The sequence below is a fragment of the Nerophis lumbriciformis genome, linkage group LG21 (genome assembly GCF_033978685.3).
Source record: "Nerophis lumbriciformis linkage group LG21, RoL_Nlum_v2.1, whole genome shotgun sequence".
NCBI lineage: Eukaryota > Metazoa > Chordata > Actinopteri > Syngnathiformes > Syngnathidae > Nerophis > Nerophis lumbriciformis.
In genome coordinates this window covers 5876321-5904085 of record NC_084568.2, presented here as the reverse complement: position 1 = coordinate 5904085, position 27765 = coordinate 5876321, and the positions used below count along the sequence as shown (strand labels likewise).

Sequence of the window (27765 nt, the reverse complement as noted above, 5' to 3'; positions counted from 1 at the left end):
CTATTCGGTTTCTTGTGAGTATATACACTTCACTGCCGATGTGGGGGGGCGCCACCTAAAATCTTGCCTAGGGCGCCAGATTGGTTAGGGCCGGGCCTGGCTGTATGTATACTTTTGACCCAGCACATTTGCTCACATTTTCAGTAGACCCATAATAAATTCATAAAAGAACCAAACTTCATGAATGTTTTTTTTGTGACCAACAAGTATGTGCTCCAATTATTCTATCACAAAAAAAAATAAGAGTTGAAATAAATTATTGAATTTACATACAAGTGTATGTCAACTTTTGACCAGGACTGTATGATGTCATCAAAACACGTAACCACAAAAGCTAAAAAAAAACGTGGTCACTCGTCGCCTCCTCTCGCGAGATTTCGACCCCGATAGCATCCGGAGCTAATCCGCCCGTCGATGGTTGGTCATTCCGGGGTGCTCTCGACGCTTGAAAGCCTCGTATTGACCGCCACCCTACGGGGAACTAACATGTATTCGCCTCGTATAACTCTAACGTAGATTTCCTCGACAGTCCTTGTTTCTTTTTTTTTTTTTTTTTAGGGTGGACGGGCCACGTTTCGTCGGCTTGGTTTGTCGCATTGCTGCTATCGACACGCGAGCTAACGAGCTAGCATTGGCGCTAACAAGCAGGAAGGGAAAAAAACGGTTGCTCTACAAACAAACGACGCCCATTAACTTCAAAAAAACAACAGGTAACACGAATTTTACTTTCTCTTTTGTGTTCGACATGCTTAAATGTGCAATGTTTCAACAAAGAAATGAAATAAGGTAATTAGCATGCGTGTCGTCGATGGTCTTGTACAAAACACGTCAAGTCACGTCGTCGTTTTTATCTAACTTCAGCATCTAATACTTTAATGAAGGCACTTTCGTATTATTAGTCGTATATTTATTGCTTATATACTTTCATTTTCAACTGGCACTTGCTCTCGTTGTGGCTTTACAGGACACAAAGTCAATAGTTGTTGGTAGGTTCATCATTTGCATATTTGGCTTTGACTCGTGCTGCTTATCTTTCTAATGGACGCTTTGGAAGAGTAAACAATGGGTTGAAGTTTTAGGGCTGAGCGATATGGACGATAAAGTATATCTCGATATATTTTTACTTAAACTCGATATACATCTCGATTAGGGTTGCAACTAACGATTAATTTGATAATCGATTAATCTGTCGATTATTACTTTGATTCATCGATTAAAATAATCGGATAAAAGAGAAACTACATTTCTATTCTTTCCAGTATTTTATTGGATGAAAACAGCATACTGGCACCATACTTATTTTGATTATTGTTTCTCAGCTGTTTGTACATGTTGCAGTTTATTAATAAAGGTTTATAAAAAATTAAAAAATATTTAAAAAAAATGCCTCTGCGCATAGCATAGGTCCAACGAATCGATTAATAAATTAATCGCCAAATATTTTTATAATCGATTTTAATCTGTTTAATCGATTAGTTGTTGCAGCCCTAATCTTGATATATTTTCCGGTGTAAGTATACATATAAATGATAAATGGGTTATACTTGTATAGCGCTTTTCTACCTTCAAGGTACTCAAAGCGCTTTGACTTTTTGGTATAAACTCAACTCGTCGTGTTTGGAGGAAGAAGAATACTGAGTTGCATCCCAAGAACATCATACCTACTGTGAAGCATGGGGGTGGAAACATCATGCTTTGGGGCTGTTTTTCTGCTAAGGGGACAGGCCGACTGATCCATGTTAAGGAAAGAATGAATGGGGCCATGTATCGTGAGATTTTGAGCCAAAACCTCCTTCCGTCAGTGAGAGCTTTGAAGATATATAAGGTATATTTGACTTAAACTCGATATACATCTCGATTAGGGTTGCAACTAACGATTAATTTGATAATCGATTAACCTGTCGATTATTACTTCGATTCATCGATTAAAATAATCGGATAAAAGAGAAACTACATTTCTATCCTTTCCAGTATTTTATTTAAAGAAAACAGCACACTGGCACCATACTTATTTTGATTATTGTTTCTCAGCTGTTTGTACATGTTGCAGTTTATAAATAAAGGTTTATAAAAATTTTAAAAAATGCCTCTGCGCATAGCATAGATCCAGAGGTGGGTAGAGTAGCCAGAAATTGTACTCAAGTAAGAGTACTGTTACTTTAGAGATTTATTACTCAAGTAAAAGTAAGGAGTAGTCACCCAAATATTTACTTGAGTAAAAGTAAAAAGTATGTTGTGAAAAAACTATTCAAGTACTGAGTAACTGTTGAGTAACATACACACACATATCATATATATATATATACAGTATATAATTTATATTTATTTATTTTGCCTTTTTTGTTTACATGTTAAAGGTGTTTTAATGAATATACATGCATGTTTAACACATATAGATTCCTTTCTTTCATGAAGACAAGAATATAAGTTGGTGTATTACCTGATTCTGATGACTTGCATTGATTGTAATCAGACAGTAGTGCTGATAGCGTCCACGTTTTCAAATGGAGGAGAAAAAAGTTCCTCCTTTCTGTCTAATACCACATGAAAGTGGTTGATTTTTGGCATCTTATTTGTCCAGCTTCCATATTCGTTTTTATACACTTTACAAGAAATACATTGGCGGCAAACTCCGTAGCTTGCTAGCTTGTTTGCGCTGGCTTTCGGAGACTCTTGTTTTGAAAGCGCAGGCGCGATGGAGCGGCACTTTTATTGTGAAGACAGGAACTGTGCAGTCAGTCTTTAGGCTTTTGACAGGATGTACGGTTGAAATAAAAAATTGTCTTTTTTCCTTCACACTTTTGATTGATTGATTGGAACTTTTATTAGTAGATTGCACAGTACAGTATATATTCCGTACAATTGACCACTAAATGGTAACACCCCAATACGTTTTTCAACTTGTTTAAGTCAGGTCATGTGACCGCCTGGCTCTGTTTGATTGGTCCAACGTCACCAGTGACTGCATCTGATTGGTGGAACGGAGTGAAAGTCACCAGTGACTGTATTTGTTGAAACGCAGGCACTATGAAGGTCTGTCTGACAGACCAAAACAAACAAAGCGTGCATTAACAGATCGATAAAAATTAGTAGCGAGCTGAATGTAGATAAAAGTAGAGGAGTAAAAGTAGCGTTTCTTCTCTATAAATATACTCAAGTAAAAGTAAAAGTATGTTGCATTAAAACTACTCTTAGAAGTACAATTTATCCCAAAAGTTACTCAAGTAGATGTAACGGAGTAAATGTAGCGCGTTACTACCCACCTCTGGCTGTTTGTACATGTTGCAGTTTATAAATAAAGGTTTATAAAAATTAAAAAAAATGCCTCTGCGCATAGCATAGATCCAACGAATCGATGACTAAAGTAATCGCCAACTATTTTTATAATCAAATGTAATCGATTAGTTGTTGCAGCTCTAATCTTGATATATTTTCCGGTGTAAGTGTACATATAAAGATATTCATTTTTGAGTGGGATTCAGTGAAATTGAAGTGAATGACAACTGTACTGTAAACACTTTTATTTTGAGATGGCCTAAAAATATGGAGATATTATTAAAAGGCCATATCGCCAAGCCCTAGTACCACTGTTATTTATTCATTCTGGCAACTGAGCTGCCAGTTTGTTACCGTACAATAACCGCGGTAGCATTTTTCCATCAATGGAAAAATGCTACCACGTTAATTTTACTAAATTAATCGCCAACTATTTTTTATAATCGAATGTAATCGATTAGTTGTTGCAGCCCTAATCTCGATATATTTTCCGGTGTAAGTGTACATATAAAGATATTCATTTTTGAGCGGGATTCAGTGAAATTGAAGTGAATGACAACTGTACTGTAAACACTTTTATTTTGAGATGGCCTAAAAATATGGAGATATTAATAAAAGGCCATATCGCCCAGCCCTAGTACCACTGTTATTTATTCATTCTGGCAACTGAGCTGCCAGTTTGTCACCGTAAAATAACCGCGGTAGCATTTTTTCATCAATGGAAAAATGCTACCACGTCAATTTTACGGTAAACCTTTCTAAAACCAATGTCTTAGAAAAATATATCACTCTTTAATCAGCTCATCTTGTATTTGAGATTGTTTATAGCAGGGGTCCCCAAACTTTTTGACTCAGGGGCCGCATTGGGTTGAAAAAGATTGGCCTGGGGCCTATGTGTGTATGTATATATATATATGTATATACATACATATATACATTGTCTTTATAATCCGTTTTGTCATTTAACATCAATTAACATTGATATTCATCAACATTTAACATTGTCACGTTATTGATGGGAAAATTGATTTTTAGACAATATGATTTGCCTGAGTGGCTAGGAGACATCAAAAGTAACAAGCGGTAGAAAATGGATTAGAAAGGAAAAATTAAAAAAACAAAAAAATAAAACTTTTTTTTTTAACTTGGGACTTCCCGTGGGCCGGATTTTGGATGCTGGGGGGCCGGATCCCGTCCACGGGCCGTAGTTTGGGGACCCCTGGTTTATAGGGTTAGGCGGAATAAGTGCTCAACTTCAGCCTAAATCCTTTCGGTCTGTAAAATTGTTAATTCATGTATGTAAAACTGTTTGTTTATGTAAAACTTTGTTTATTTTGTTGACCACTGACCGAAGAAATAATAAACTACCGTATTTTCTGCACCATAAGGCGCCCTGGGTTATAAGCCGCGCCTTCAATGAACGGCATATTTCAAAACTTTGTCCACCTATAAGCCGCCCCGTGTTGTAAGCCGCATCTAACTGCGCTAAAGGAATGTCAAAAAAACAGTCAAATAGGTCAGTCAAACTTTAATAATATATTAAAACCAGCGTGATGTGGGCGCAAATGGAATCGTATATCAACATGGACGAAGCTGCGTGAAAAAAGCCACCCGGCCTCTTCGCGTAAACTTAAACTTACCTTAACCACTCGCTCATCTTTTCTTCATCCATCCCTTCGAGTTAGCTTTTATGATGACGCCGGCTGGAAAGGTCTCTTTTGGCAAGGTCTTCCTTTTGAATATCACCATGGGTGGAAGTTTCTGGCCATTAGCATGGCAAGCTAGAACCACAGTGAAGGATGACTTCTCATTCCCTGTGGTGCGAATATTCACCGTACGTGCTCCCGTTGTATCCACAGTGCGGTTCACAGGAATATCAGTTGCTGTGAAATAGTAATCCGTGTGCGGATGGAGAGATTGCGTCTTTTCATGAACCGGATCCCTGTCGTTTAGTAGGAGCCATTTTGTGGTCTTTACAGATGTAAACACACAAAGGAAATGAAGTACGGTAATATCCGCGCGCTTTTTCTTCTTCTACGCGGGCGGGTGGTTGCTTACAGTAGAAGAAGAAGCGCTTCCTGTTCTATGGGGGCGGGTGCTTACCTTGGCGGTTGCTTGCGTAAAAGAAGAAGCGCTTCCTGTTCTACCGGGAAAAAAGATGGCGGCTGTTTACCGTAGTTACGAGACCGAAACTTTATGAAAATGAATCTTAATATTTATCCATATATAAAGCGCACCGGGTTATAAGGCGCACTGTCAGCTTTTGAGAAAATTTGTGGTTTTTAGGTGCGCCTTATAGTGCGGAAAATACGGTAACTAACTAACCCAGTTAGTCAAGATGGGTATTAACAGCACAGAAAATAAACTGTTTAAGGAGCACAGATTTACATAACATAAATGAAATAGAAAAATATTCTTTCTATGTAAAATGAATAACATAGCTGTGTAATTAATACATTTTTGGCAGCATTTCTCGTGCGAAATATGCCCGGCGTGGCAACTGGAGAACAGATTGGTTTTTGGGCTTAGATGGTAAACAACTCTAATGAATGTTTTATCCAGACGCACACATTTGTCCAAATGTGGCCAAGTAGGCGCATTGTGGGTTTCCTGGACGTCGTCTACATCACTAAAAGAAAAATCTCTAAAGAAGAGAATCCCTCTGCCATCTTCCACTAGTTTTTTAATATATAAATCGCTCTTTTCTCCTACGACTCTCTCGTCGTCATTTGTGATTCCCTTTTCTGGTTCCATGACGCGGAGAACAAGGAACACAACAAATAAGCAGCGTTTGGTCATTTTAACGTGAAATTGATTATATCGGTATTTTCTTAATTCATCTTGTTTATAAATATATCGATATAGCTTACAAACTCGATATATCGCCCAGCCCTAGTTGAAATACAAATTAACTTAAACATCCAACATTATCCACAGTTTTCAAAAATACCATAAGACAGGGGTGTCAAACTCATTTTACATTAGGGGCCACATGGCAAACAAAGCTACTCCCAAGTGGGCCGTACTGGTAATATAACGACACGATAACTTAAAAAAAAAGAAACATCAGATTGTTTTCTCTGTTTGAAAATAGAACGAGCACATTCTGAAATTGTACAAATCATATTTTTTGTTTTTCCAAATACCTGTTGCGGTTAATAGTATATATACTTTATTTGTCGTTATTTATATTTTCTGAATAAATTATGTGATAATGTTCATGAGTTAAAAGTATTTTATTTATGTAGTTTGATCATTTTCCTCGACTGATATACTAACATGTGGTTTATTTTGTACATATGTAGCATCATCTACAAAGATACAAAGAATTGCTATTGTGGACACATTTAGAACAGCTGTTTCTTTCATTCAAACATTTCAGGTACATTTTTATACTTAGCTAACTCATCCCGCGGGCCAGATAAAACCTGTTCGCGGGCCTGGTACGTTTGACACCCCTGCCATAAGATATACTGTATGTGAAAAGGGCAGTAGTTCATTTCTTAGTGCTGAATGAAGATGCGGTTTTTGGTTACAACTGTTACATAAAGGTGTTAAATCTTTCCTGTACTTCTATTTGAATGAAGATGTGGTTTTTGGTTACAACTGTTAGATAAAGGGGTTAAAGCCTTCCTCTATTTCTATTTCAGGGCATCTGAAAGGCTTGAATGGCTTAACAGTAATTTGCATGTTATTTGACACTAATCTATTTTACCAGAGTTTTTCATATCTGTATGCGAGTAATATGCATGTATTTTCTTCGCAAGTAAACTGTTGTAATTGAAATGCCAAAATACAATATTAATAATGCCTTCAAAAGAGCTAAGGGTTTTTTAAAAGCCTGAGTGTGCCATAGAAATAAAGCCAGTCATGTGATGTTTGTTGTGGAGGAAATGGTGTAAAACGCCATGGCAACGATTGTGGAGCCCATAGCAACCGTTTGTTGACAACTGGACATTCCCCGACACCGGGCGTCCATTTTACGACAGGACTATCAAAGGGAACCTGCAGGGAAATCTCCCTGACTGAACTGCATTAAGTACTTGAATAGTATTGACAAAAATGGATGTTTGTCATTGCAAAAATAGACACGTGTTGTTCATGCTCTTCTTCTTTCTTTCTATTAATCAGTCCAACAAAACAATACACAGTATACCATAATAATACAATTCCAAAACCAAACCCAGCCCAGCAACATTCAGAATAGCAATGAACAAAGCAATTGAGAAGACACAAAACCATCCAAAAGTAGTCAAACAAAAATGAATAATATCAACAACATTATCAATATTAATAATTCCAACATAGCAGTGATTATACATTATCATCACAGCCATTTATAAAAGAAATCTAATAAACATTTAAAAAAAGAACAATAGTGTGACGGTGGCTTACACTTGCATCACATCTCATAAGCTTGACAACACATTGTGTCCAATATTTTCCACAAAGATAAAATAAGTCATATTTGAGGTTCATTTAATATGAATTCCATATTCCAAGATATAAGTGCCAGAGCTTGGTCCGCATTGCCGTCAGTAAGTCGGACACGTTTCCAGTGAGGGTTGGACTCCGCCAAGGCTGCCCTTTGTCACCGATTCTGTTCATAACTTTTATGGACAGAATTTCTAGGCGCAGTCAAGGCGTTGAGGGGATCTGGTTTGGTGGCTGCAGGATTAGGTCTCTGCTTTTTGCAGATGATGTGGTCCTGATGGCTTCATCTGGCCAGGATCTTCAGCTCTCACTGGATCGGTTCGCAGCCGAGTGTGAAGCGACTGGGATGAGAATCAGCACCTCCAAGTCCGAGTCCATGGTTCTCGCCCGGAATAGGGTGGAATGCCATCTTCGGGTTGGGGAGGAGACCCTTCCCCAAGTGGAGGAGTTCAAGTACCTCGGAGTCTTGTTCACGAGTGAGGGAAGAGTGGATTGTGAGATCGACAGGCAGATCGGTGCGGCGTCTTCAGTAATGCGGACGCTGTATCGATCCGTTGTGGTGAAGAAGGAGCTGAGCCGGAAGGCAAAGCTCTCAATTTACCGGTCGATCTACGTTCCCATCCTCACCTATGGTCATGAGCTTTGGGTTATGACCGAAAGGACAAGATCACGGGTACAAGCGGCCGAAATGAGTTTCCTCCGCCGGGTGGCGGGGCTCTCCCTTAGAGATAGGGTGAGAAGCTCTGTCATCCGGGGGGAGCTCAAAGTAAAGCCGCTGCTCCTCCACATCGAGAGGAGCCAGATGAGGTGGTTCGGGCATCTGGTCAGGATGCCACCCGATCACCTCCCTCGGGAGGTGTTTAGGGCACGTCCGACCGGTAGGAGGCCACGGGGAAGACCCAGGACACGTTGGGAAGACTATGTCTCCCGGCTGGCCTGGGAACGCCTCGGGATCCCCCGGGAGGAGCTGGACGAAGTGGCTGGGGAGAGGGAAGTCTGGGCTTCCCTGCTTAGGCTGCTGCGACCCGACCTCGGATAAGCGGAAGAAGATGGATGGATGGATGGAAGATATGACTCATTATCTCAACTAAATGCAGTTTTTTGTACTGATATAAATCCCATAGCTTGTGTACACCAGTCAGTATGAGTTGGACTATCAACATCTATCCAATTGTGCACATCCTAAACAACTCGTTTGGCTGAAGTAGAACATGCCAACTGTATGCGTGTTTACGTTAGCATGCTAACATTAAAGTGCTAGCATTTTTGCGCTAATTTGGCAACCGTTTACCCTAGAGTCAGTTAACTGTTAGCATGCAAACAATAGCATGCTAACTTTTTCATCTAATTTTACACTTTTTTTCTGTATTTCTGCAACCATACGCCTTACAGCCGTGTTACTTGAAATGTGTGACATGCTTTCTGTTTGCATGCCATCGTTAGCACACATGCTAAGTGTTAGCATTTTAATGTGCGCATGCAAACGTTCCATCGAAATTTCCGCGGGAATTTTCTAGTTTTGTAATATATTTACAATTTTCTGGACTTAGGCAGATCCCAAATGCACAACAGCAGGTACCAATTGGTAAGAAAATATTAATGTTTTGTGTTCATGGCCAATCATGCAAATTAGACAAGAGTCATGTCTTGCTGGCTTTGTCTGGTATTCTCTTGATAGCGTGTGTCCTTACTGCTACGCTCACATGTGTGCACAGAAGCCCTCCTCTGTCTCGTGTCGCTGGCTCGGTTCCAGGTGTTCGCATGTTATTGCAGCTGCTGTCCAACCCCCCCCCAGTTCAAAGTTATTTGGGCTGACTGATGATAGTTATTATGAGTTGAGTGCTGCAAGCGGTCTTCATGACAAGTGACGGTTTCCCACCGTCCCAGCCTAGTCTGTCAGCAGCTCTGGAAAAGTCTAGCTGTACAGCAGCCCTCATTTAAAATGGGTCACTTTGTTTTGTTGCTGAACTTAATATAATCTATGGACATGGTCTTGGTCTTTACTTGGACTAGGTAAAGAGCGTGCACAGCAGTGAAGAGTAACATGTCCAATAACATTCTGCTGTCTGGTTTTCAGGGATTTTAGTTTTGGCATAAGGGCAAAGATGGCTCCCGACTCTCCTGTTCGCTCAAAGTCCAGATCAAAGTCCAGGTCAAGATCTTTATCTAGATCTCACTCAAGGAGCCGCTCCCGCTCAAGATCCAGAAAACGACGCTACAGGTACATCTAGACAATTTTCTAGACTTCTAATGGCGTGTTTTTTGGTTGTGTTTTTTTAAATTAGGTATGTTTGGGTCAGAATATGTTTTGATTGCGAACATTGCGATATTTTAAGGGAAGTGCATACGGCACGAATGAAAAATTGCTGTTGCCCTCAGCATTTGTCTGTACTTGGGATGAACGGTTCACAAAATTCACATTTCAGATCTTATCCGGTTCTGTGACACGGTTTTCGGTTCAGTGTTGTTCTTTTTAACACCCCAGAATAATATACACACAAAAAAAAATCCACCATTACTATTTGTAGGTTGTGGTTTCAAAAAAACAAACTTCAAACTAGTGGCGCCATTAGGCCTTAAATATCCTTAAACCCCCCTAAATTATTTGTTGTGTAATATTTTTTTTTTTTTAATGTTCCAGGTTTACAAAATAGTGCTAACGAATTTAATATGAAGTAGCCAACATGAGGTTTAATAAGCATGCAACCTGTCATCATTCACTTAAATGCCAAGTTTTCTCTTGACTTTATTGTGTAAGGTAGAGAGATTATCTGATTCATGTAGGATTATCATTAAAGGATATTATTAATCATAATAATAAATCATCATTATAATGAAACATTATCAGTACATCTACTGGGAATTAAGCCTTCTTTGTCTTTAAAATCTTTTGATGTTATTGTTTCGAACTTTTATCAAAAGTGAAACTAAGCCTAACTTTGTCCGAAATAGATAGATTTATCATAATTTTACCTTTTTTTCAATCACCTTATTAAACATTCTCAATTAGATTCAACCAACCTTATTATTGGACTTTGACAGCAAGATTTATTTTGTATTCACCTTTTATGAAGTAATATTTCAAAACTGACTGATTTTAAATGAAATAAAAAAATCTTTACAAAAGCCCAGGCCATGATTACGTAGCCTGGGCGTAGGTTGTGACCCTAAAAAAACAGTGTTTATGCCATGGGCCGAACTGTATTTGAACTGTAGTAGGGATGTCCCGATCCAGGTTTTTGCACTTCCGATCCGATACCGATATTGTTTTTGCACTTCCGATCCGATACTGACCAATACCGATACTGGCCTATCCGAGCATGTATTAAAGTTTAAAGTTATTTAGCCTACTTAGTTGTCAGAATCATGTTGAAAAGGGTTTTAGTACTCTTCATAACAACTAGCCAGCTGAATTAGGGGAGTTTGAATAATACACAATGGTTGGTAACAAGAAACTGACCTGTTTATTCAAGGATAAACACAAAATAGACAAAATTATACATGACAAACAGAAATGGCATCATTGAAACTAGGGCTGGGCGATATGGCCTTTTTTTAATATTGCTATATTTTAAGGCCATATTGCGATACACGATATATATCTCGATATTTTGCCTTAGCCTTGAATGAACACTTGATGCATATAATCACAACAGTATGATGATTCTATGTGTTTTGATTGATTGATTGATTCTTTTATTAGTAGGTTGCACAGTGAAGTACATATTCCGTACAATTGACCACTAAATGGTAACACCCCAATAAGTTTTTCAACTTGTTTAAGACGGGGTCCACTTAAATTGATTCATGATACAGATATATACTATCAGATATATACTATCATCATAATACAGTCATCACACAAGATAATCACATTGAATTATTTACATTATTTATAATCCAGGGTGTGGAGGGGGGCGCCGGATGTAAGTGTCAAAAAGACAGCCAAAAGAGTTTGATATGAGAATAAATCTAAAGTTAAAATATAGGGTAGAAATGCACCCATTTGCAGGAAATGTAGTCTTGATTTTCAAAATGTTCTTTCAAGGCTTGCATGTCTACATTAAAACATTCTTCTTCATACTGCATTAATATATGCTACTTTTAGACTTTCATGCAGAGAAGGATATCACAACTAAAAAAATCACTAATTTTTTCATACGGTGTTGATCTGGAAATGTTTGCCTCGGCATTTTGATGGTGTGGACGTGTGGCACCGAATGGAGATAAGCGTCTCGACAGACGTTACAATATTTGAACAATGATGACGAAAACTGTTTTCTCTGTCGTGTCCGTGTGTCGAAAATTGTTATGCGCTTATTTTTTTATTTGATTTTGTGCGTGGCGTATAATTGTTATGCGCAGAGGACGCTTGAGCAGTGCGCAATTGCACAGTCGCGCACCTTAGAGGGAACGTTGGTCACACGGCTGCGCTAGCATCACAGCTAACGTTACCCATGCTGCTACCTCTCTGCTGGGAGAGGGCGTACACGTATGTGACGTATGACGTGACGGTATGTGACGTGTGTAAGAAGGTGCGCTTGCTGTCTGTGAGAAGGAGACACAGGAAAGAGTGAGAAGAGACTGTCGTGTAATGCCAGCAGCTAAAAGCAACTGCGTGAGAATCCACAGAACTGTGGATGTGTTGAAGGTGTGCTGGAAAATGCGGAACGGAAATTAGAGAGCAGCAGAAAAGTGGAATGTATTATTTAAATCGGCGCGTTGGAAAACACGGACCGCAGTCTTTTTTTAAAAACTGGAATTGGATCGGCATTTTCCCATGCCTTGCCGATACGCATTTTTTGGCAAATATCGGATCGGGACATCCCTAAACTGTAGTAGTATTTGTGTGAATGTCATAGTAGGCCTCCACAGGCACAGGCCTAGTCCTGTTCCTCTTTAGTACCCTGATTACAATTCTAACATTTGTGTACACCTTGAGCGCACCATTGACAAAGCATGCCAGACTCTCCATGCTCTGCAATGTAAATTAGTCTAAATAACAGTACATTAATTCTTTGTTTTACTGGTGTTTGTCATCTTATGTAGCAAAAGTAAGGTGGATGGATGGATATCACTATGAATATGAGGGGGACAAATGTCTGTTTTAGATAATATCTGGTAGAGACTAACTGTACTTTAGCATCAGAAGAGTAAGAGGTATGGTATTGATGGTTGTATAAGCTGCAGCTTCTGAACATTTTTAACTGTAACAAACTACTTTTGTGGTAACAACACAATAATCTTTGATATATCTTCTACAATCTCATGTTTTTTTGTTCTGTCTTTTCCCACCTCTTTCGCTGTCATTCAGTTCAAGGTCCCGTTCCCGCTCTCGCTCACGCACTCCTGCGGCCTATCGAAATTATCCCTCCAGGGACTATCAGAACAACCGAGGTGGGTTCCGGGGCTACAACCGCGGCTATCGAAGGCCTTACCACTACAGAGGCCGAAACCGAGGTTATTATGCCCGTGGCCACTACCAGAACAGGGGAGGCGGCTATGGCTATAAGTCCAACTGGCAAGGTGGCGGTGGTGGTGGCGGCGGCGGCGGTGGTGGAGGAGGAGGAGGAGGAGGAGGAGGAGGCGGCTGGCATGACCGCAAACATGACCAGGACCACCGTTCCCACAGCCCCAGGAGGGGACGCTCACGCTCCCACACGCCAAACAAACGATCTGGCAGCCGCTCCCACTCCCACCACTCTGACCGGTCCTCATCGGAGCACACTCAGCGCTCCAGGAGCTCCAGCTCCTCCAGGTCGCGCTCATCTACCCCTCGCCATCGCAACAAGGGCAAGCCCAGCTCCAAAATTACAAAGGAAAAACAACCAGAGAGCCAAGTCGAGAGTTTAGTCCCAGCAGGAGAAGGCAGTGTCATCGAGAAGGCATCAGGAGGTAAATGGATCGACTATGACACAAGCCCTAAAAGAGCCAGCTCAGAGATTGCTCACAAAGAGTCGACGGCTACAGCGGCTGACAGTCCTGCCAAGTCAGGACAAACAGCCTCCTTCGGCGGCTTTGGCTTCTTCTCCAAGGAGGATCCCAAAAGTGGAGGAGATAAGACGGTGATCTCTGCTGCCTTCAAAAAGTATGTCTGCTTTATTTTTGATCCTAGCTCAATTGGATTCCTGCTTTCTTTATTTTCTCAGCAAATTATGCAACATGTCATTTTTCTTTTAAATATTTTTAGCCTTTTTCAAAGCTCATTGGAAGAACCATCAGGTTAAAATGGATTAGGAGTCCTGATTTTAAGTATGACAATTCTCCTCTGCTGTACACTGAGAGGAACTTTAATGAAATTCCACGTACTTAGAAAGAGGCGCCTTACGTGAGTATAATTACTGTCTCATGGTCTGTATTTGCAGCAGGGATGGCCATTATTCCAATATAATTGTTAGCTTTGTACCATTATACTGCTTAGATTGTTCACAAAACCCTACATTAGGCCTGGGCCGATAGTCAAAAAAATCTATAAATTGAAGAATAAATGAAAATGAACTCGATAACTTTGCTGTCATCAAAAAAATGCCATATCTCTACGTGTGTTTTTGTCGTCTCTTGCTTTCAAACAGGGTATAAGAGGGTTCCCTTTTGCATCGCTCTTAGCGCGTGAGGACGCTTTTTCAATAGCAGAATTAAATCAGAATATGCAATTTTGGGAGAAATTGTACTTGAATGCGGAAATGTGCAAGCCTAACTGAAATACTAACAGTTGAAATGCACCCAGTACCAAGTTATAGGACTCCGGGGCTTTGGGCTGCAAAATGTGCTAAAAACATTAGCATGTGTCAAATTCCAAATACTGGATGACTCAAGCAGACGTCTTTAACGGGGGTCCACAGAAGTACCTGCAGAGACGTCGGGAAATGTTTGTTTAAACTTTTGTTTTTAATATATCTTTTTTATATTCCACCTGCAGTTTGTCCACTAATTTAAATGTCTTTAAAAACACAGTAACATTGGTTTATATAATTGGCAGTGACTTGGCCATCCTACTTATTGTACCTTACAGGGTTGAAATAAAACATGAAAAATGATACTGTATTATAATAATTTTAGCATTTGAGATAGTTAGCTATTAGCACTCATGTTGCAAGATAGCCATTTGCGGCACTATACTCTGTTCTTTGTATATCTTAGTATTGCACAATACCAAGGTACCTTTTAGGATCAGCTAAATTTAAACATAATGTTATCCTATATAAGTAGGGCGGTCCCCACTGCATCTCTTTGTTAGTTTTTGGGGTCCTTGTCCTAGAAAATGTTGAAGACCCCTGCTCCAAGGTGTCCATTTGCAAAATTGGCTAGAAAAGTTAGCATTCTGATGTTAGTGAGAAGCACTGCAAACTAACAAAAAATAGGAGGAACAAGATAATTGCAAAACTAAATGTCAGGGCGTGGGAATTTGATTTAAATGAGTGAGCAAGATGAGCCCATCAACACGGATGAACGATCAATATGCCCAATTTTTCGCAAAGTGATGGCAAAAAAACTAATCCAACCCAGTTTTTCCACCTGGGGAAAAACTGCACTTCAAGAAGTTCAATATTTATTGAAGTGCAATGTTTGGCAAGAAAAAGTTTTGCAATAGTAAAGAAAAAACAAATGAGAAATCAAAGTTAATTGCATTTGAAAAGAAAAAGAAAAGAAAACTTGCATAATTATTATTATATATTGTGATTAAACTAGTGTTTAATTTGGCCTTGAAGTAATACTGACAATAACATTGTTTATCCACAAGAATTTGTTGGAGAAAATGTATTATCGGCCCAGGCCTACCGCTCATGTTCATTTCTGTAGTGCTGCATCAACCCTTTTTAGGGGATTTGTTGAAGTAAATCAGATGGCCCTACATATTTATTTGTGTCAACAGATAAGAACACATTCATATATTTAAAGGTTGGTTGTCTTTTGCAGGTTCCTGGCTGAAAACAAAAGCAAAAAGCAGGCAGCTGAAAAGGGGGCCGGCGATGACGACAAGAGCAGCGCAGAAAGAGAGCAAGAGAAGGGCGTCAAGTCCGGAGACATCTTCAGCATCTCTGTGTCTGCTTTTGGCGACTCCAAGGAAGACAACACCATGCCATTCTTCGACGACGAAGAGGAGGAGTTCCTCAAATCTCACGGTTTGAAAGACAAGGATGAAGATGTCGGGGGTAAATCCAGTGTCACGGCTCGGGATATATTCGGGAAATGGGGGGACGAGCCAAGCTATTCCACCTCCTACCCGTCAGGAAAGGAGAAAAGCCGCAGAGATGAAGATACGGAGACCTTGGATGCTATGGAGGAGATGTATCGAAGTCGCAAGCAAAGCAAGAAAGAGGAGAAAGCCAAGAAGAAGGAGAAGAAAGATAAGGAGAAGAACAAAAGGAGTCCGTCCCCCTCTACGACTACCAAAGGCAAGGACAGGCCGCTTTTCCCTGGCGCCTTCCCTCATCGTGACGACTCTCCTGCACCACGTTTGTCTTCATCCAGAGATGATTTTGATCTAAAAGTTGCTGCTTTAGAAGAAATGCCAAGGTATACATGACTGTTTGGGGTTTGGAAAGTGCACAATCATAATTATTGCTGGGTTGCAACACCGTGACCAAGAGGCACTGCGGGGTGGGCAAACATTCAAAATGACCACTTTTCAAAGAGCAGCAAGGTTAAAAGAGCCATAGGTGTAAGCCAGATTTGTTTGTTGGATGTGACGTCACATGCAACCCAGCAATAGGGGTATCGGCTACATTAGTAACTTTTGTTTATTCTGTCTCTCTCAGCTCCTCTGCGTCTAAGAATCGCTTCATGCCCAGAGATCTGGTGAATCCGTCTAAGAAAGATCCGGAGTTTCGTTCAATCTTTCAGCCAGTTCAGTCTGTTCAGCTTCGCAGCAGCCCCCCGGAACTGTTCGCTCAGCACATAGTGTCAATTGTGCATTACATCAAAGGTAGCACAAGACAAGGTCCACTGTGGAACGCTGTGCTAGACAAAGCTTTTGAATGAAGTAGAAGTGACTTCTATTGTGGCATAATATCGCTCTGTCTTCTTCACAGCTCAGCACTTCACTTCCACAGACATGACTTTAAGCGAACGCTTCGCCTTGTACCAAAGGAAAGCTGCAGAGGTAGAAATGATGAAGCCAAGGAAGAGCCCAGAAATCCACAGGTACGCTCATAAACCATGTGCTGAGCATAATATACTGTTATCTTGCTTGCTGACATACAGCTGTTTGGCCCCTCTTCTCTTAGGAGAATTGATGTTTCCCCCAGTGCCTTTAAGAGGCACTCTCACCTGTTTGAGGATATGGACGAGACAAGCTTTAAGGTGACCCTGTTGTTTGAAAACTTGACGCATTTTCCGCAGCCCAATTTGAGAGGACCCCTGAGCAACCGTGTTCAGCTTTGTGCTTTTCTTTCAAAGGATGCGTATTTCTAAATCAAAAGAGCCCAATTGTGTTTTGTAAGTGCCAAGCAAGCCTTCAGCCTATGAGATATGGTTATTGATTGGGTATGTACCAACCCCAAGCAAAGGCTAAAAGGAAGGGAGTTATGATCCTGCCTCTCATGGGACGCTTATCAATGCCTTTACCTTGTAAGTATCTTTCCATGAAAAGAAACAAATGAAGCTACAAAGCAATTGTAAAAAAAAAATTAGTATTTTTTTATTTGAAATGATAAATGCATGCTGCTGGTTACCATAAACACTCAACTGTGAAGTAAGACTATGCAAGATGGCACTTTATTATTTGTCAATACACATATTCACCACAAGGGGGACACTACCTATTAACAGTATGAGTCATTTGAAGTGCCACAATGTATATATGTGCAATCACACATGTAATTAGTAACATCTGGGCTTGATTGATGCTTTCATAACTACCCCTTGGTGTTGATAACTGTTGAATTCATTACTGCTGAATGTTTTTTTCTGCAGGATTCAGGCAAAAAGTTCAAAGGGGACCCGATGGACCTACGCCTGGATATTGAAAGGCGTAAGAGGTTTGCCGGGAAGGACTACAGGCGCGAGGGAGGCAAGAGCCCCGGAGGCTCCCGAGGGCCGAGCAGAGAGAGGTCCTCTGAGAAATCTGGAAAGCACCACAAGAAGTCAAAGTATGTCAAAACTAACACATGTCTTCGAGCTTCTCCCCCGACTCAAACGTTCTCTTGTTCGCAGGAAGGGAAAGAAGAAGCGGGATCGCTCTCCCTCCTCGTCTTCCTCCTCGTCGTCTCCATCACCTTACCCGCCCGCGCACTTCAGAGGCAAAGAGTACATGGGAGACGGGGTGGAGCACTTTGAGGAGGGATTCAATCATCCGCGCTACCCCCCGCGGGACTACGGCGGCCCCGGGGACAGGGGCCCCCCTCGGGATTACGATGGCCCGCACATGGAAAGAGGCAGAGGCCGTGGATTCGTAAGTCATTGCATGCACCTGGCTTGTCTCATCTTCTGTGTTTGTCACTGAGGTACTGACATCTCACCTTCTTGCAATTTTCTGTCCTAATGGAATCACAGTAGACTTCTCTGCTATGTTCCTACCTCCTAATGCTAAGGAACATTATATGGATGATGATAATGATGATGACTCTTGTCATACTTAGCACTTCCTGATTTTTACTAAGGTAACGAATCGGTGGACTCTCATAACTAAAAAATGCATTACATTACTGTTATTGTAATGTTTTCTTTGCCCCTCAGTGAATAGTCGGCTCTCATTTGGACCAGATCTCCTCACTTCTACTTCCATCTTCTAGAAAAGGACCAAAAAAATAAACAACTTGCTCTTCTGATTTCAGTTTCCCAGAGTGAGAGGACGAGGATGGAACAGGGGCAATTATCCTGGCAACAGCAGCAACGGAAACCCTGTCAACATGAACCCTCAAGTGCGCCCTCCAGAGGAGGAATGGGATCCTGAGTACACTCCCAAAAGCAAGAAGTATTACTTGGTAAGTCTAAAAAAAATACTACGTTATTAACATAATTACATGGAGATCAATTGTGCTGTTTCATGATGCATTTGACATTTTTAAGTCTAATAAAAGCATAGGATTTGTTCTTTTCCCTGCGCCAAGTCTACAAAGACTCAAATATTTTTAATCCTACAGGGGAATATAAGTCTTAGAAATGATGACATTAATGATAATGCTTAAAATTTGGATGGACTGCTTGGATTGTAATGGTTTCTTTTAAAACATATTTCAGTAACTGACAAAATACACTACTTGCTAGATGGAGGAGGAGAAAAATCTAAAAACATAAAATAAAATACTCCATGCTTGTCTGCATGTGAGTCAATGAGCTGGTTCCGTTTTGATGTAAAACATTGTGAAGCATTCATTAAAATACATTTTCTATAGTATGGCCAATGTCTTTTTACGGCCAGTTTGTTACTTTGTCAGACATGGGCTTATATATATTGGCTATGATTTTCGTTATCCGAGAATAACTGCCCCGAAAAAAGTTTTGTTGACTGGAGTGCAGAAATTGCCCTTCAATTTTTGTCTGTAATAAATAAAAATGAACTTGTTCAAATTTCAAGCCATTGTTAAATATACCAAGTATTTTGTTTGTTTTTCACCCTACAAATACTACTACTATTCTATATATTATTTTATTATAAAACAAACTTTTCCATTTTTCAGAGCATACTGCGGGTCCCCAATGGTTGTGTGAGGGAGCTTTCAACTCAAATAGTCTCCCATTGTAATGAATTGAAATGTCAAAAGACAGCACTCTTCGAACTTGTAACATGCCTTTTAGAAAGAAAAATAACTTTATAAACAAGACATTGTATGAAAAACAAAATAGAACGTAGAACTACCGTATTTTCCGCACCATAAGCCGCCCTGGGTTATAAGCCGCGCCTTCAATGAACGGCATATTTCAAAACTTTGTCCACCTATAAGCCGCATCTAACTGCGCTAAAGGGAATGTCAAAAAAACAGTCAGGTCAGTCAAACTTTAATAATATATTAAAAACCAGCGTGATGTGGGCGCGCATGGAGTCGTATATCAACATGGACGGAGCTGCGTGAAAAAAGCCACCCGGCCTCTTCGCGTAAACTTCCCTTAACCACTCGCTCATCTTTTCTTCATCCATCCATCCCTTCGAGTTAGCTTTTATGATGACGCCGGCTGGAAAGGTCTCTTTTGGCAAGGTCTTCCTTTTGAATATCACCATGGGTGGAAGTTTCTGGCCATTAGCATGGCAAGCTAGAACCACAGTGAAGGATGACTTCTCATTCCCTGTGGTGCGAATATTCACCGTACGTGCTCCCGTTGTATCCACAGTGCGGTTCACAGGAATATCAAAAGTCAGTGGAACCTCGTCCATGTTGATAATGTTCTCTGGCCGGATCTTTTTTTCAGCTATCTTGTTTTTACAATATGCACGGAAAGTAGCCAGCTTTTCTTGAAAGTCTTTAGGCAGTTGCTGTGAAATAGTAGTCCGTGTGCGGATGGAGAGATTGCGTCTTTTCATGAACCGGATCCCTGTCGCTTAGTAGGAGCCATTTTGTGGTCTTTACAGATGTAAACACACAAAGGAAATGAAACGTAATATCCGCGCGCTTCTTCTTCTTCTACGGGGGCGGGTGGTTGCTTACAGTAGAAGAAGAAGCGCTTCCTCTTCTATGGGGGCGGGTGCTTACCTTGGCGGTTGCTTGCCGTAGAAGAAGAAGCGCTTCCTGTTCTACGGGGAAAAAAGATGGCGGCTGTTTACCGTAGTTGCGAGACCTAAACTTTATGAAAATGAATCTTAATATTAATCCATATATAAAGCGCACCGGGTTATTAGCCGCACTGTCAGCTTTTGAGTAAATTTGTGGTTTTTAGGTGCGGCTAATAGTGCGGAAAATACGGTAATTACAGTAGTTTTATGAAGTGATGTAATAATGTACAGCATTGGAGAGTGGACTTCTATGGCATCCATCTCCTTCCAGCTGCTTCTCTGTCAAACACCCATCAGAAGCTTTTCTTTATTCTCATAAATGATACATTATTGATAAATAAGCTACCACTGTAATAGCAATTATTTTAATATAACAAAGGTAAATAAACATGTAAATATGTGTGTTAGTGACAATGTGTAAGGTAAGGCATTATTGTATTACTACGAAATATATTTTTTTTAGACTATAACTTCAAAATAGACTTCCTAGATTCTTTGTCAAGTTTTCCATACAATCAAGACTTAAGAACGGTCGATTGAGATATTAAAAAAAAAAACCCTGTGGCAAACCCTCAGTGACATGTGAGCAACATCAGGAAGTTGTCTCTCTTTAAAAGAACTCTATGGAATGGAGCCCTAATTAGCCTTCATTGCTAACATGTGTATCTGGCTGTTGGCTTCCTATGACAAAATGACTGCTGTGAGGAAGCTCATTAAAACAGCAAAACAAGTGCTAGCCTCAGACTTTCGGACGGTACTGGAAACATCTCTTCAAGAGTTGTGAAGGTGTTTTTTGGTGCACAGCAGGATGATGAGTTCTGTAAAGTGCCAACTCTGATCAAGCCATCAGATTTGTTGGGACCAATCACGGATCACACATCATTGTGAGCTTTTTTTGCAGTCCCGCTACTTGTTGGAAGGAAGTGAGTTGTGCTAAGGTTTTTTTGGGGCGTCAGACGTTTGGACATGTGCGATCTGGAGTTAGGGGAGGGTCGGGCGTTTAAGCTTTGCTCTGGTGTTTCACCCAAGGGCATCCTAATTTTGGGGGGAATTATATACAGTAATCCCTCGTTTATTGCTTTTAAGTGGTTGCAGACATGACTGATAGGAAATAATTTCCGAGAAGTACAACTTTATTATAAATCAAATATTGTCATAGCTAGAGCATAAAATCCTGTTTATTACCTTTTTAAATACATAGTTGAACATTATGAGAACCATCTAGACATGAAATAACACCCTCTAGTCACTTTTTCAATACTGCCTGTTGTTAAAGGGGAACATTATCACAATTTCAGAAGGGTTAAAACCATTAAAATTGAGTTCCCAGTGGCTTCTTTTATTTTTCGACGTTTTTTTTAAAATTTTACCCATCACGCAATATCCCTAAAAAAAAGCTTCAAAGTGCCTGATTTTAACCATCGTTATATACACCCGTCCATTTTCCTGTGACGTCACACAGTGATGCCAATACAAACAAACATGGCGGATAGAACAGCAAGGTATAGCGACATTAGCTCGAATTCAGACTAGGATTTCAGCGGTTTAAGCGATTCAACAGATTACGCATGTATTGAAACTGATGGTTGTAGTGTGGAGGCAGGTAGCGAAAACGAAATTGAAGAAGAAACTGAAGCTATTGAGCCATATCGGTTTGAACCGTATGCAAGCGAAACCGACAAACGACACGACAGCCAGCGACACGGGAGAAAGCGAGGACGAATTCGGCGATCGCCTTCTAACCAACGATTGGTATGTGTTTGTTTGGCATTAAAGGAAACTAACAACTATGAACTAGGTTTACAGCATATGAAATACATTTGGCAACAACATGCACTTTGAGAGTGCAGACAGCCCATTTCAGGCGCGCTAAGAACATATATTTTTCCACGATTTCAGCACTCAGGTTAACCATACCTAAATAGACACAAAATACTGCATTACACAAGACTACCCGAATATACTCGAATGATTGAAAAAAATAAATGTTTTTAAGCTAAATTATTGGTAAACACAGTTTATGTATAATAATTTACGTGAAACCGCGAGTAATGAATAAAGTTTTCATCAATTAATATATTCTGTAGACATACCCTCATCCGCTCTCTTTTCCTGAAAGCTGATCTGTCCAGTTTTGGAGTTGATGTCAGCATCTGCTTTGAGTGTCGCAGGATATCCACACATTCTTGCCATCTCTGTCGTAGCATAGCTTTCGTCGGTAAAGTGTGCGGAACAAACAACTGACCATTTCGTCGGCTTTCCCCACAGCCTCGTATTTTGAACAAATTTCGTCCAATTTCTTGCCACTTTCGCATCTTTGGGCCACTGGTGCAACTTGAATCCGTCCCTGTTCGTGTTGTTACACCCTCCGACAACACACCGACGAAAGTGAGAAAATGGTGGATTGCTTCCCGATGTGACGTCACGTTGTGACGTCATCGCTCCGAGAGCGAATAATAGAAAGGCGTTTAATTCGCCAAAATTCACCCAGTTAGAGTTCGGAAATCGGTTAAAAAAATATATGGTCTTTTTTTCTGCAACATCAAGGTATATATTGACGCTTACATAGGTCTGGTGATAATGTTCCCCTTTAAGCCCATCAGTGGCCACAATACTGAACAGCAAACTCTGGTTGGTTTGGTCTATCTAAAGGCCAATACTTCCTTAGTATTGATGTTTTAGTTCATTTAGCCATGTTTATGCTTGAAAAAGCTTAATGTTTGACAAAAATGTTGTGGAAAAAGCCCCCAAAAATATGCAATGTGGTGAAGCCGCAATATTTGAAGCGTGAGGGATGACTTTTTAAATTGAAGACTGGGACTGCTGTGATACAGACAAGGGGTCATCTTAAATAAGATCTGCTTCTTCCTACTTTTTTTCCCTGGACATGTCGAATTGTATAACTGTAAGCTTGAGAAGTACTCTACTGTAACAGGGTACCCGTGGCGTCTTAAAAAAATAAACAAGTCTTAAATCCAGTAATTTGAATTAAAGGCCTTAAAATGTTCCTAAAAACTCATAAAAGGTCTTCAATACGATTTTGAAAGGTCTTAAAATCCATTAATGTTACTTTTATTTAAAACATGCATAAACTTCCGCCTTGCTTCTAAATGTTTAGATTTTTAAGGACGCTGTATCGTAACTAAAGTAGACTATCTGTGCTGCGCGGTCAGAATTTACCAGCTAATGTGATGTACGCGCATAAGCGTTTTATTAGCAGCAGAGAAAATTTAACAAAAAACTTAACAGCAAAGCCAAATTACTTGCTATTAGATTGGTAAGTGCAAGTTCAACAATTTGTGGCTCCAGAACGATCAATTTAATGCATGCTTGAAGCCGGCGGACGGAAACGTGTAAAGTGTTTAGTGCCTGAATGTGGAGCAATTGAGGAGGGAAGCGTTTGTAAACATTGCAGTGAAAGTGAATGGAATGATAATGTAAAAGTCAAAAACCCAGGATAAGGCTATGCCAAAATATGCTCATCTCTATTAGTTTACAATAGAGGCTTTTGGTGTATTTAGTTAATTCAACCATTTTGTTTTTCAATGTAAAAGGGCAGTGAATTAATTCATATACTTAGACTTCATTCTGGCTGTCTGATTTTTCTTTGTTTTTTGTACTTTTTTGTCCATATGGATGTGAAATGGTCTTAAATTATATTTATTATGGTCTTAAAGTCTTAAATTTGACTTGTTGAAACCTGCTGAGACCTGTGCAAGCTTGCTAGTACACTAGCAGCACGATGGTGCAGTGGTAGTGCTCGTGCATCAAAATAACGGTCCTAGCTTCGTTTCACCGGCTTGGGGTCATTCAATGTGGAGGTTGCATGTTCTCCCCGTGACTGTGTGGTTTCCCTCCCGGTACTCCGGCTTCTTCCCACCTTCAAAGACATGCACCTTGGGATAGGTTGATTGGCAACACTAACTTGTCCCTTGATGTGAATGTTGTCTGTGTTGGCCCTGCAATGAGGTGGAGACTTGTCCAGGGTGTACCTGCCTTCCGCCCAAGTGCAGCTGGGATAGGCTCCAGCACCCCCTGCGACCCTGAAAGGGAAAAGCGGTTGTAAATGGATGGATGAATAAATTCAAACTATGTACTTTAGTCCTAGACTGACTTTTATGATCGCTCCTCGACAGTTATCTGTGATAAAAGCACATTTAATAATAGAAATAAAATGCAAAGGCAAACCTACGGCTTTTGACTACTTCTGTCTGTGGAATAAATATTTCATTTACGCAATCGCTCCTCTCGCAAGTAATTATTGACATCGGCCAATTTTCACAATGAAAATAATAGAACTGACAATGGCCAATGAATAATCGACTCACTAAAGCGCTTTGGGTTCCTACAAAGGCGGTAGATACATGAAATTAATTATTATTAACTTAAAATAATAAATGTAATAATTTGTAAGTTTTGGTTTTTACTAGGGTTGTTATAAATAACGAGGTAACTCCTGTAATTGTTCACAAAAAATCGTGTTTATACTCAAAATATTTTTATCCAACAAGTTTTAGAAGCTGAGTGATAAGCAGATCCAGCAAGTAAATGTAATGCTAATTGCTAAACAAGAAATACAAACTACAAACATAATATAAAGATCACTTACTGTACAATGTCTGCTCTGTGGAATGCTGACTGATGAGATGTTTATATCTTCCTGTTTAGATGAAGGCTTAATCATAACCCTCAAGCAGGTTTAAAAAAAGGTAACAAGCATCTTTTTGTGTTTTTCATCGCCATTAAATTCTTCTCGGTTTATGGCCACAATCTTCTACTATACAAGTGAGAGGCATGATTTATAATGTAGAAATAAGAAATGTTTTTTGTGTAATCGATGACTCCAATTAGCTTCATTGGTAGCAACCTCGCACTTGTCGTATATTACAAATTTGAATGCATAAAAAAGAAAGACAAGCATGTTTTTGTTTTACATAGGGATTGTGAATAATAGGCAAACTTTGGAGAAAAAAGTGCAGTTCCCCTTTAAACTCCGATGGTTTACCCGTAAAGTGGGTTACCCATAAAGTTATATTGTCAGTGATAAAACTACGACGGAACAGTTTTGAGAAAATAAATGTACATCCAAGTAAAACATTTGAAAAAATGTTCTGACAATAAGGTTGTATTTGTATCCAATTATTGGGGTCTTTTACGTTAATTAAAATTATGCAAGCAAGTAATAACTTGTGATAATTAACTCATTTAAAAAAAAAGTGATTAATCATGATTAATCCAGTTTTAAAAAGTGTGATTAATCTGATTATTATATTAAATGATGTGACAGGACTAGTTTTTACTTAAAAGTTCTTGTCTCGTCTCGTTTCAGCACGATGACCGAGACGGGGAGAAAAACTGGATGGAAAACCGCGGGCGGGGCCGAGGCGCCTTTCCGCCCCGCCGGGGACGCTTCGTGTATCGCAAGGGAGGCAGCAGCCCCAAGTGGGCACACGACATGTTCCAGGGCACGGAGAAGGCGGCGGAGATGGGAGACGACAACATGGAGAGTCAGCCTAAAGACGGCAAGAACGCAGACGACGGCCTGAAGCCCTAAGCAGCCATCAGCGTGTCCGCGTGGAACCGCTTGTAAAAACGTCTTTTCCCCCTCATTTACTTTCTCTGTTTGATGTTAGATTTACGAATTAATGCTACTGAGGAAAAAAAGGCAACTTTCAGTGAAAACAAAAGAAAAAAATGTGTGCCTTAGAAGGAAAAAAACAGTTACGTTTTGCTCATTTCCCCCTTTCTTCTTCGTTGGTGTTTGGAGCCGTGATGCCGTCTTGATGTTAAAACTGCATGTTGCGTAAATGCTTCTCCCTGCGGGACCAATCGCTACCCTCCAAATTAATTTGCATTATTTTAGATTCACATGTGATTCTTTTGAGGAACATTCATGTTTGTGTGTTTTCAGTTGGGGGGGAAAGGATCCACCCCAAAATGTAACTGCTCTGCTTAAATCCTATGAATATTGTGTAGTCATTAATACAGGAGAACAGAATCTTTTTAGCAAGGTGGTTACTTTTTTATGTTGGGACTTTTATTTGAATAGACAAGATACACATCTACTCAATTATAAACTCTTCAAAAAATATATGTAGACAAAAGATAATGTGGTGTTTGTTTTTGTTACTGTAATTTGGCAGTAAAAAAGATCTTTCAACAGGATATTTTAAGAAGTTAAAAAAATATTTGACACTACCTTCTGCATGTGTTCAACTCAACTGTTTTTTTCTGATAGGAGGACTTTTATACCGTGGAAGAGCTTTCATGTTTGTCTTTTAATTTTCAATAAATACTTGTTTTCTTTTGATTCAGGACTGAGTTGATTGTGACAAATAACGAGATCTTTACCGCTGAGGCGTACATTCAGTCTTAATCATCCTGCGCCCAAGACATTGTGAGTAGTAATCATATTTTCAATCACATGATGGTGAACAGACTGCATCATCAGGACTGGGTGATGCTGAGGTGTTTTGTCCTGTGACACAAAACATGGCCACCAGGGGCACCACTTCCAGCATAAAGAATCCCCTCAGAGTGGGAGTCAGGGGCTTCTCAGCAGATGACTAAACAAATCATTTATAGATCTAGACATGTCTGGGAATTGTGGAAAGGGAAACATTTGGAGGGGCAGGGTCAGATAGCAGCCGGTTGGAACGCTGGGAAAACGGTGGAAGTCACTGCTAAGAATACATTTTCTGTAACAGCTTTATTTTGAAAATGTTTGTGCAGCTCACTAATACATGCTTTCAAGCTGGGTTCTTCAGAGTAAAAAATAATCAAAATGATTAAAATTACAAAAAAATATATATATAATAGAATCAATTATGTAATTCAAAATGTTTTCTGTTTAGAATGTCAAGTTTATTTTACAATTTAAATGAATAAAAGTATTAGAAAAATTTGTATCATGGTATTTTATAGAATTTTGTCCAAAAACAAAAAATATGAATATTAGGGTATTATCGATTTAATTGTGTCCATATCATTAAAATAATATATATTTTAGATTTAACATCGGTCATTGATAGTCGTTTAAAATGGGTATTTTTGACCGAATTGCGTCCACCTGATTAAAATAATAAAAAACAAAAATTGTATTATGTTGTTGGTCATTGATAGTTATTTATGTGAGAAAAAAAAAATCTAATTGTTGAGCTAATATCCATTCAGTTTGTAATTCAAATATAAATACATTTTCGCTTATTTTGTCCGTATAAAAAGACGTATCTTTCCTATTTGGATTAAAATATGAATATTAGGATATTTTTGTTTGAATCTGTCCATTTGAAAAGCAACAAAAAGTAATTTCCTTTATTTATTATAAAAATGATATAGTGTACATGGTTTGACAAGCGGTAGAAAATGGCTGAATGGGTTTGAATAAGTCATTTATCAACAACACC

The 27765-nt window shown here is 39.6% G+C and overlaps 1 protein-coding gene across 2 annotated transcripts; it reads left to right on the top strand.

The window, feature by feature from the left end:
- The first annotated feature begins 369 nt into the window (after positions 1-369).
- thrap3b (thyroid hormone receptor associated protein 3b) lies at positions 370-26669 on the top strand. 2 transcript variants are annotated; one of them, XM_061983176.2, is made up of 12 exons: positions 370-710; positions 9788-9931; positions 13025-13798; positions 15628-16227; positions 16470-16636; positions 16743-16854; positions 16938-17013; positions 17626-17801; positions 17866-18103; positions 18486-18635; positions 25028-25068; positions 25689-25832. In XM_061983176.2, the coding sequence occupies exons 2-11, from the start codon at positions 9816-9818 to the stop codon at positions 25037-25039; spliced, it is 2421 nt and encodes an 806-aa protein (XP_061839160.1). In that variant the 5' UTR covers positions 370-710; positions 9788-9815; the 3' UTR covers positions 25040-25068; positions 25689-25832. The 2 variants fall into 2 exon arrangements, with proteins under 2 accessions (XP_061839160.1, XP_061839158.1); XM_061983174.2 differs by lacking the exon at positions 25028-25068 and having other exon boundaries at positions 371-710; positions 25689-26669.
- The last annotated feature ends 1096 nt before the right edge of the window (positions 26670-27765 follow it).